Here is an 11,581-nt window from a genome sequence, read left to right on the forward strand (position 1 = left end):
GCTAAACAGAAAGCAGAGCCAAGTCAAACATGATGTTCATCCCTCCTGACTCCTGCGTCACGGGGGGGTTGTATTCTGTGTCAGGGGTGCTGCCAAAACAAAGGTAAACTGAAAAAGTCGGCGGTTGCAGTTTAAATCAGTGATGATTCACTCTTTTCATGGTGAGACATCTGCAAACATCTCCTCTATTATTTGGTAACTTTCTTCATGATCTCTTCCTTGAATACGAATGTGTGAACAGCTGCAAGTTCAAGCTCTCGTATTGGGCAATCAGCTGTCGCAATCCCCAGGTCAATGAGAGTGATCAGAACAGGGCCCCACTGTCGGCAGGGATTCGGTGACAGTTCATCAAAAAGGATGTTTGCCAACGAGGGGAGGGGGTACGGTTGAGGGACATGCATTGCTTCCTTGCTCTTTAGTGGTCCATGTGCACAATACACTAGTGTCATCTGAGGTCACAGGTGGGCTACAAACAGAGATATTGATGAGAGGATTACCAGTAAAAAGCAGTGTCAGCAATAATGCACTGAATAAGGAGGCCCATTACATTTATGTTTGTCTTTATGTTTTTGTTGAATTTTTTTGACATGAGCAAATTATTTAAACCCCCCTCTGAGTATATGGATGTCGCTTCGCACTGCAAGAAAGGATTTTAATGAATAATAATATTTTTCTGATTTATCAGCGCTGTGTGGTCCTGCAGGGATTTCAACAGACAAGACACAACAATAAGAAGTTGATGAGGCAAAAAATGATCTTACCGCTTTAAGGCAAGGCAAGGCAAGGCAATTTTATCTGTATAGCCCGTTTTTACAAACAGTTTGTCTCAAAGGGCTTTACATGGCATCGTAACAACATCCTCTGTCCTTAGACCCTCACATCCACTGAGGAAAAACTCCATGGAAAACCCTTTTAACAGGGAAAAATCTGAGAAACCTCAGGGTGAGCAACAGAGGAGGGATCCCTCACCCAGGACGGACAGACGTGCAGTATGTTGTTACATACAAGACAGTTTACAGTTTATGTCACAGAATGTGCGAAATATGGAAATGTTAGCAGGAGTTGATGAAGGCAGCCTCTGGTGAGGGGTGAGGGGTGAGGGGGGGGGGGACTGGGTGGCAGACTGGTCCATGGGAAGGGAGGGGAGGCCGGTCCTAATTGAAAAGCTTGATTCATGACTCTTTCCCTAAAGGTCACGAGGCCTTCACTGTCTGTGGCCCTCAGCTGTGCAGGACCTAAGGTGAAGCATCTCTCCTCACCCTCTTCTTTAAACCCCACGTATATCCGTATTTGGTTCATCTTGTTCACCTTTAATTGTATTACTTGTTTTTACTATGTGTAAAAAGTTCTATATAAATGAATTATTTTTCTTCTTCTTTTTCTTCTTATTGTTATTACTGGTGGTGGTGGTAGAGTAGTACTGTTTTGTTTATGCTACTCCTTTTGTCCTATAGCTACCTTATACAGTCTATGATAGCTACTCACTGCTCTCTCCAAAATCTGATTGGTCGGCGCCACGATGACGTGTATCAGACGCGACTGGATTGTATACATGCTGTGTGGTGCGCTGCAGGTTAAACAGGGAAACACCGAGTCTAAAATAGACAGAATTGAAAACAGAGGGTGGTAATGGAGGACCTTCACCAGAGCAGAGCTCGGTCCGGACGGTGAGATAGACAAAGGCAGGAGCGGTCAGGTATGTGTGTGTGTGTGTGTCCGTGTCTGTGTCTGTGTCTGTGTGTGTGTGTGTTACCCTCAGCTGTTGTTGTGTCAGTAAACCCCGGCTGTATTAGCAAATGTAGCTTTGCTGGGAGGGCTTTGCTCGGAAACACGTGTCGAGAAGACATTAAGCCAGGCAGCACAACACGGTGAGCTCTGTGCGGTGCGACCGGCTGGAGGAAACAGGTTTCAGCCGTGGGCGGCTCACTGAGCCCCGTGGGACAAACACCCGGGACACGGAGTCAGGTCTGCACCGCTGTGAACAGCTCTGACAGCTATGGGAAGAAGGTGCATCTCTTGGTTTCTGGTTCAGTTGGAGGAGCCCATCGAAACATTAGATGTATTCCAGTACTTCACACGCGCACACGTCTGTTTTAAGTGCGTGTCATTTCAGCTAGTGTTTGTGTGGGGTGCAGGAACAATGCGAAGATGATAACACACGGTCCATTTCAAGCAGAAAGTCCTGCTTTTCAAACCTCTGTGTGAACATTAGCTTATCAAAACGTACTTAACTGAACAGTAGTTACAACAGATTGTCCTCTCTGCCTTACATGCTAACACGTTTAAACATGTGAGCATCAATTAAATGTTGTTATTAACCATTATATCAAGTAAACCACAGGAGGGGAGACTGGGGTAAGTTGAGCATGGGGGCAAGTGAGCCACCCCTTGTTGCAAGGAAACCATAGCAAAAACTTGAGCATGTGACCAAATATTTAGGAGGAAGGCATCATTTCATGGAGAAGAACCACATGGGTAAAGTGGTTTGACATTTATGTCCAAAACATTTTTTTTTCGCTCTCAAAAGTGAATGTAGTCGATCATAAGTTACATTGGAATTGTGTTTAGACCAAAAGAAATAATTATACATGTGTTGTATACATGAGTTGTGGTATCTATGAGCTACATTATGAGGTAGAAACCAAGCATGAAAGTGAACCATTTTAGCTGTGAGGAGTAATAAAGTCAATATTGTAGCTCTGAAGTAAGCTGAGCCACCTGCTCTATACACTTAATGAGTGTATTTTGTCTGTACATGTCCTAATTATTAAATCAATCTTCTGGATGTTTATGATTAAAGTAAGTACGTTCCTGAAAACAGACAAAGCTGTTTATGGTGATTGGTAAGCCAAGCTTTACTTAAAAAGAGAAAGATGAGGGATTCTTCCAAAGATGCAATGTAATCGTAAAACTCCCCAAACCTCACTGAGTTACCTCACTGAGTTGGCGGCTCCGCAGGAAGTCCCTGCAGTTTGTGTTCACCTGTAACCTGGACAGGTGGAATATTAAGTAAAGAGGGAGGTGGGAGATGGATGGAGGAGAAGGTGGGGGTTGGCTCAACTTACCCTGCTCCTATCCTCATCTTACCCCATACAGGGGAGAAGTTGAGCCACGAAGCCACCTTTTTTTGGACACGCTGTATATATTATCAAAACAGTTCGGTGTTTACACTCATTCTGTTTATTTGGAGGGATTCACAACATCCTGAAATATATGAAGATATATTTGTTAGCAACAAAACTGTAATTGTCTTGATGCAGTGATCCTGAATATGAAATGTGGCTTATCTTACCCCACTCTCTCCTACTGTGTAAAAAAAATATAGACTCTAAAAGTGAAGTGATGATCCATTCAAAGCCATGAGTCATTTTGGTTTATCAGTTAACGTCAAACAAACTACAGTAATAAAAAAACAACAAAAAAAAACCTAATCAACGCTGTGTGCACTGCTTTGCCTTTAAACCAGCACCAGTTCCCTTTGATGCACCTGCACCTGTTTCTCAGGCACCTGGCAGGTTACCGTGTGGTCTGTGTGATCTAATCTGCATCAGTGTCTTGTGTCTCTTTGCGTGATCCCAGACTGCATGACGTTAAGATCAGTGCTCTGTGGGGTGCACACCACGTGTTGCAGGACTCCTTGTCCACTCTTGTCTCTCTCTGAGTATAGTTCTTAATGACTTTAGCTGTGTGTCTGCTGCTGCAGAACAAATCAACAAGTCCACACTGTGGTTATTGTGTGGTCGGCAAGAATGTAAAACATCCAAAGAGATGTAAAACCTCTGCACAGCGCTGTATGTTCTGGGTAGCAACAGCTTTAAATGTAAGTCGGTGTATTCCGCCACTGTCTAAAAGAAAGCTGATCAAAGTTCACACGAAAGCTTCCTGTAACTCTTTGAAAAAACGAGATGAACTCGTGTTGGAGGGCTGCATAATAACAACACATCCGTTCTGTCTTGCAGCAGATGATCAGACTGCCCGTCACTCTGCGGAGTACGCCGCCAGAGGAGGGAGTAAATACAAAGTCATCACAGACCATGGCCTGTGAACTGAGCGTCTCCCCGGCACGAAGAAGACCAACTAAAATCCACATTCAGCCCCGTTGTGTTTGAGCTGTCTCGCTCAGACCTGCCGCTCCCACAGCTGTAAGGATACTCCCGACTCCATGTTCTCACATGAGCCCAGATGGACCAAACACAGAGCCACCAGAGCAAAACCAAGTACCTCAAGAGGAAAACGGGGTTCGTGTCCTCAGTCAAAGGAGTTTCTCACCTGTCCAGGAGAACCAAGAGGCGCTTATATTGTAAATTACAGCTCTGGATGTGGAGGAAGCGGAGAGAGAAATGCAGTTTTGGGATTTTCAGAGCAAAGAAAAGAAGCTGCGGCATCCCCTGTCTCAGTCTAAAGGCACAATCACGGAAATATAAAAGAAAAGTTGCCACGTTGCAAGAGAGATCTTCAGCCGTGGCGTCACCGCTCGTGGGTGACACCAACGCTTCAGGGGACACAATAAGAGGACAAGACTGCCTGCTGAAGCCGCGAGAGGCTGTCGGTCCGTCAGAAACCTCCGCTGCTTCCAGCCCCTTTCAGAACCAGGTTACAGAGACAAATGCTGCCGCAGCTCCCGCCACTCAAATCCCGCTGTCTCAGAGAACACAAACCTTTGGAACGTGTTGTGAAAATAAAGATTCTCCGAAATGTTCTTGCACTGTCAAGCCCCTGCTTAGCGCGCCTGCTGATGGTGAGGCAGGTGGGTGGATTGCACTGTTAAAGGCACCAAGGACAATGATGCCATCTCAAAACTTTGACGCGGACTGCCCGCCAGGACGCCTCACTGCTGCCTCTCCAGGTAAAGACAAGGCTCCAAATGGAGACGCTGCGGAGACGTTCACCAGAAACAAGTCTCCTCAAACTCCAGTTGGCCTCAGAGAGCTGATTAAGGACATCTACGGTAGATGGTTTTTCACTTTAACCTTTTTTCTTTACACTTCATGACGTGTTTACAATTATGACAATGTTTCTATGTTTCTCTAGAATTTCTTGATGGCTTCTACAGGATGTATGGAAGTTTCATCCCGCTACAAAAGAGTGACGTGTTGACACACCTGAAGACGAAGTTCAACAGCGACTTCAGCGACAGGTAAACCTTTGTCAAAATTCTGAATCACATTGAATCTTGGGATTCCTTCTTGTTCACATGATTAAACCCTCTTGCAATTTTTTTAGTTGTTAGATTTTAAAGACACTGGGTCTCATTCATGAAACGTGAGTAAATCTGTGTGTAGATTTGCACATAAAAGCTCACTCTACTAAAACTCTACTCCGGATTCATGAACGGTGCGGGAAACTCAGATTTGATCGTAAACACGTGTGTAACTTCATGAATGCCAACCCATCGTAAACTAACAACACGCCCCCGGTGATCAGCAATTAGCATAGATCTCCATACATGAATAGCCATATAAGGAGATCCTGACCACCATATTAGGAGGTAGGTGCATCCTGCTCACCAGCGGCCATGACGCAAACGAGGAAAGAGGGAGAGAGAGAAAAAGAGAGATCACGGATCAAAGTCATTTTGGGTGAAGTGGAGTCCAGAAAAAATATTTAATTCTCTTCTGTTAGTAGTGGTGTGACTGGAACAGGTCAAAGGCTGGAGGGAAGAAACAGATGTAGTGAATTAAGTAGGCCTATCATTGGTTGATTAAAGAACTGTTTAAGAAGTAAAGCCAGAATAGTTCGATATGAAACATGAAAAAAAAAAATACACACAGAGCTACAGCAGTGACGGGAAGGGGAGGCTCTTCACAGCCTCATCTGTAGAGGAGCATGGTTGTATCAACACATGAAGTTATATAGGCAGGTTATATTGTTACAGAAGCACTAGCCGTCTGTCACAGCTCCATCCAAACCGGTGCTGACTGCGCTGCTGCGCAGGGTGAAGTGTGCGCCCACCGAGCGTGTACTGTAGCAACACAAAAAAGTTTTTTCCGGTTTTATATCAGATTATTATCATCATTAGATGGAGCCTTGACGTGTTTGTGCGTGTCCGATCCCTAAAACGTCTCTCTCTCCAAATATTTCTAATTGTTTGTCATGTTTAAATTACGTGTTTCAAAGGCGTCGGCGTATTTTGAACATGAGAGAGAGTAATACGGATTAAAATTGTAATTTTCAACAGTGACAAGCAGTATTTATTTGCATTCCTACATTTACACAAGCGCTACACACAGTCCGGAGCAGGTGTAGATTTTGTGAGTAGCTACGAAAAAATCAGCACTACTAAAAGATTGATGAATGCGGAAATCCACGTAAATTTGCGCTGCTCAGGGTTTACACGCAAATCCGTGCTGCTCACGTTTCATGAATGAGACCCACTGTGTTTTCAGGGTGCAACAGTAAGAGTGGTGTCTGATATTATTTTATTCCTGGACCAATTGTTTTATGTTCTTGTGTCTGCAGGAAAAACATCATTTTCTCAGAGGTGTCCAGATACAGGATGGCGATCGTTCAGAAACATGTCCCCTCCTTCCAGGTGGTCTACAAGAAACACACACTGACACTGGACGATCTGTTGACACTGGCAGATCAGAACTGGCTCAACGACCAGGTTAGGGTCCAAGAGTTTCACTTGTGTAGATTTCTGGGTGGAGAGATTTTATGTGATGAGCAAAGACCTGAATGTTTATACTGAATGTAACTTAAACGTAAAGAAGACATATTATTTTCTTTTGAAGATCTAAATCCAACCCCTGCAGCAAATGCACATGAACAACTTGTTAGACTATGACATTCACAGCTTGGCCCTTCTTTAAAGGCAAAGTGCTATTTTTGATTGATTTGATAGATGCACATATTAAAGCAGATATCAGTGGAATGTTTTTGTTAATATAAGTCCTAAATAGTCCTATTTTCCGTCAGCAATCACTTACATGAAGTATTTCAGCCTAAACACGAGTCTCTCCGTCACTCTGCTCTGCTGTAACCCAGGAGAAAATTTTCCTTGTGGGATACAAGTGTTATCCAATGAGGAGAGAGAACGGCATGAAGGGCTGTGTGTGCAGCCAAGGGATGCGCGTGAATGTGGTGACGTAGCACGAGGACCAATTGATGCCTGACAAGGGCGGGGGCTGCTAACTCATGGTGCGTTCAAAGAAACTCGTACTTTGTGTTTTTCCTTCCTGTGAAGTCATACCAGTTCGATCTGGTACGAGTTCACGGGTCGGAAGTTACGAGTGGCCGTTATAGGGAACTTTCACAGACAACAGGATGGTAAAAACACGAGCTACGGGTTACCTGGAACGCTACCAAGTCGTAGTTGTGACTTGAAGCTGTAACTTACGGTTTCAAAAGCCTGCCTTGAACGCAGCATTAGCCGAAACGGCCGTGAAGCTGATATCTGCTTTAAAGTCTGTTTACAGCAGGCATTGCATTTACTTTTTCTGATTTGCTTTGAAAGCCCTAAACAAACAACTGTATAGAAGCATTTGAAATATTTTTGTTTTCTCTCTCAAGGTCATGAACATGTACGGAGAACTGATTGTTGAATCTGCCAGTCACAAGGTAATCTACCATGTTGATAGCTAAAGAAACTTTAGTGTTTTGTATTCTGATTTCTAATCATAGCACCAGATGGGTGAAGGTTTTTTTAGTACTTACCAGGGATGTCCAAATACTGCCAGTTATTAAAGGAGCAGTTCAACATTTTAGGAAATATGTAACTGATCTCAGGTAAGGATATAGTTGACCTGGCTCAGGCTAAAAAAAAAGCTTTTGCACGTGTTAATGTGTAAATTGCATTAAGTCATTCACAAGTCATAAGTACAGTGAAAGAAGAGAATGTAACTTATCTTTTGGAGCTTACTCCATCTGTTTGCAGCATAGTGTGCAAAACCAATTTTTCTAGGTTCACCGTGAACAAGACGAAGTGCAAAAGTTAAAATGTCCAGTGACCCAATTGTTTAAGTGATGCAGTTACATGTAAATAGAGATTTATTGGAGCAACATACACTGCAGCTCCCCTCTGTTTGCTAAGGTGGAGCACCCCGCCCTTTCACATAGGATAGCAATGCTGAATGAAAAAAGTGTCACCTGTGATAAATGCAGTGATTCCAAGTGAAGAGGTCTCAGTGTGTTGGGAGAAGCAGCCACACACCAAATATCACCAGAAGAGCTGTAGATTGTTCACTGGTCTTTGTCTTTTTTTTTTTTTTTTTTTTTTTTTTTTTACAAAAGTCCAGTTTTTACCTTCACTTGGCTTGAAACACAAGTCTGGTATCTAAGTAGGAGGCCTAAGTACGTATGTGGAACATTCTACTTTCCTGTCTTTACAAAAATCTAGTGTATTGCCTAAAATGTTGAGCTATTCCTTATATTAATCACAATATTTACATTTAAGGTAGACTGTGTCACGATCAGACAATGATCCTGTGTCTTAAACTCTTATCAATACAACACTGAAGAAGACCCTTAAGACTGCAGTTGATAGATGATACAGACATACATTCTCAGTGTTGCTGTATAGCTGCAGTTCTGTATCTAAAATCTCCCGTCTCCACCCATAGGTTCACTTTCTCAACAGCTTCTTCCACCGGCAGCTCATGACTAAAGGATATGACGGTGTCAAGAGATGGACAAAGCAGGTCAGGTTTTATTATTTATTTATTTCGGACATGTTAATTGAATCAGACTTCATCACACACAATTTCAGTTACACAATACAAGCACATGCTTGAAATAAATTGAGAAAAAACTGACGAAGGATGGCGGTGCAGTCAAAAAAGCTCCCAAGGCACTCTTGAGGTGTAGCAGAGATTTTTAATAAATAAAAAAGGACCCAACGTGTTCTGACGCGGTCTTCATCAGGGGTGTGAAGCACAAGATACACAGGTGGGTATTTAACCAAGTGGTTAATCATGTGACATCATGTGACAATCATGTGGCAGTGGATTTTTTAAAGGGACCACTTTGCCCTGCCTTTACATAGAGATGTATATCATAATTGCAATTATGATATGCGTTGGGTCCTTTTTTATTTATTAAAAATCTCTGCTACACCTCAAGAGTGCCTTGGGAGCTCTTTTCTGACTGCACCACCATCCTTCCACAGACAGTCAGTTTTTTCCAAATTTATTTTGATTATTTTTCCCTCGAAGAGCACCTTGAGCCACTCTACATTTTCATACTCTTTTTTTCCTGTGGCCTCTGCAGCACTCATCCTCCCCTCTATTTTTTTCTACAAGCACATGCTTGTTGCTAAAGCTTATCAGGTCCCGCCCCGATTACCATTCAGAATACATTCATTTCATCACACTTTTTCTTTCTTAAGGTTTAGGTTTAAGATGGACGCGATGTAAAAATGTGTTACGTCGATTAGCATAAACCTGAGAAATAAACGTTGAAACCTTCACCTTTTAACAAGTGACTTTGCCTTAAGTCAGTAAAAGTGGTTTTAACCCTGTCTCTTTTGTATAGGTGGATTTATTTTCTAAGAGTCTGCTTTTGGTGCCCATCCACCTGGAGGTTCACTGGTGTCTGGTGACTGCTGACTTTGTCCAAAAGAAGATCTGCCTTTACGACTCTCAAGGAAACGCGCTTCAAAAAGTTGCGAGGGTAATAAAAGATCTCACCTATTTTCTGTGAACGTTTCAGCTGCTTTTCTTGAAGTCATCACAAGTTCACAGCTGTAAAACCTGGTGTTTGTCTTTGTGCTCGCAACAGAACATCCTGAAATACTTGATGACGGAAGCGAAAGAGAAGCGGCAACCGGCTTTTGAAAATGGCTGGGCAGTGTCTTTTGACGAGGTTTGTACACGTTGGCCGTTTTGGCATGTCGGGGGCATCACCTGCTGGATGTTCACCTATGCAAGCTCACTCACATGATGCCTTGTCTCCCCCTGCTGTCCTTCACAGAAAGTCCCACAACAGACTAATGAGAATGACTGTGGAGTCTTTGTGTTGGAGGTAACTTCTCTCTTGCTAAGTATTTGTCATTAGCATTTTCAGTTTTTTCCTAGAGTTCACTCATCCCACAATAATTCTCGTCTTCGCTCCGTTTCAGTATTCCCGATGCCTTGCGCTCGCAAAACCTCTTCAGTTTTCGCAGGAGGATATACCAAAGATACGCAAGAGGATCTACAAAGAACTCTGTGACTGTAAGCTCCATGAGGAAGGCTGACGAGCATCTTGCAGTTGTGTGTCTGTAGCTGTTGCTCATAATATGTGCTGCTTCTGATGTGGGTATGAATCCAGCAGTCCGTGCACACTCAGCTCTCACAGCCTTACGGCGCTGTGAGAGTGTATAGGTGACCTCAGCTGGAGAGAGTCGCTTTTCTACCTGGAGAAGTCTTCATGTTTAACCATAAAACCTTGTGTGATTTGATGTATTTATATGATCAATATTTAACCAGGCATGTTATTTAATAGAAGAAAACATCTCATTGTTCCTACACGTCAACTGTGCACCAACAGAGCCTTATTGAACTGCCTGCCTGTTGAAATGGATCTAACCCGTCACGGTCTGTGTTACTGTTCAAAATGTCTGCACACTTTATTTGCACATTCTTTTAAGTTTAATATTGCATTGTCAACTTGTAGTTTGAGATGTGTTGTATCATGGTTTAACCTGTTACACCATGTGACTGAGTAGGAAGTAGCTGTATTTTGCTCTGAGGAAAGTTATTAATCTGGAATCAGTGTAAAAAAAAATATTATTTTTGTTTGTTGCATAGAAAATGTGAAATAAAGTTTTAAATAAGAGTGTCAATGAAAGTTTATTTTATGTTTCCTCTTACAGATCAGGTGCTTTATGCACTGCATCGACAGTATATTCATTTACTCTAAGACAACTAAATATTTGTAAATACACAACTTGTTAGCTCTAGACAGATATTGTATTGATCTCCAGCACATTCTGTCCCTGAATGGCTATGAAATATACACTGGTTAGAAAATAGTGCTCCAGAAAATAAAGGAAATTATAAGGCACAAGAAAAACTCCCTACTGTAGTTTATAGAATGAATTAGAAAACATGGATTAATATACTGTAATAAATTATGGTACCATATGTAATATTCATTACCAAATTAATCTGTTCACAACAGACACATTTCTATTAGACACCTTGTCAGTACACAAGATACAATGAAATATGGTTTCACATATAATGTATATTTATTGCAGCAGCGCCTCTGGTCTTGTGATCTCACTCCTTCTGTTAAATGACTGCAGAGCTGAGATCAGCAAAACTCTTGGGCATAAGTTTACCTAAAAAGTAGTGATACGGTCACAACGGTCCGTCATGTTCAGGGTTTTGGAACAGAACCTCTTGGTTGCTGAGGAAATCGTTCATTTAGTTGTCTTTTTTTCTTCAATGGAGATCCAGTTAATGTTGACAATATGCACTTAGTTCATCAACTGAAATCACAAGAGGCCATAAAAGACAAGAGGTTCGATTCACTACCGAGACCATGTGTAGATATCTGTCATTCAACTGCTGCTCATACAGCAGTGAAGACGCAGCCTGTCCAGAGCAACACATGTTGTGGTTCTCTCCTCCCTTTTGCAAGACAGGCTCTTGTGGCA

The 11,581-nt window shown here is 42.5% G+C and overlaps 1 protein-coding gene across 4 annotated transcripts; it reads left to right on the top strand.

Annotated features, from left to right (window-relative positions):
- Nucleotides 1-24: 24 nt before the first annotated feature.
- On the top strand, nucleotides 25-10,646 carry LOC311000725 (sentrin-specific protease 5-like). Of its 4 annotated transcripts, none has more exons than XM_083991539.1 (10): nucleotides 25-103; nucleotides 3,960-4,948; nucleotides 5,032-5,137; nucleotides 6,460-6,607; nucleotides 7,513-7,560; nucleotides 8,562-8,639; nucleotides 9,472-9,609; nucleotides 9,718-9,801; nucleotides 9,910-9,960; nucleotides 10,058-10,646. In XM_083991539.1, exons 2-10 carry the CDS (start codon nucleotides 4,183-4,185, stop codon nucleotides 10,172-10,174), a joined length of 1,536 nt encoding a protein of 511 aa, XP_083847665.1. In that variant the 5' UTR covers nucleotides 25-103; nucleotides 3,960-4,182; the 3' UTR covers nucleotides 10,175-10,646. The 4 variants fall into 4 exon arrangements, with proteins under 4 accessions (XP_083847665.1, XP_083847663.1, XP_083847666.1 ...); XM_083991537.1 differs by lacking the exon at nucleotides 25-103 and adding an exon at nucleotides 1,567-1,696; XM_083991540.1 differs by lacking the exon at nucleotides 25-103 and adding an exon at nucleotides 1,567-1,696 and having other exon boundaries at nucleotides 5,054-5,137.
- The last annotated feature ends 935 nt before the right edge of the window (nucleotides 10,647-11,581 follow it).

The sequence above is a fragment of the Trachurus trachurus genome (assembly GCF_905171665.1).
Source record: "Trachurus trachurus genome assembly, chromosome: 17".
Lineage (NCBI taxonomy): Eukaryota > Metazoa > Chordata > Actinopteri > Carangiformes > Carangidae > Trachurus > Trachurus trachurus.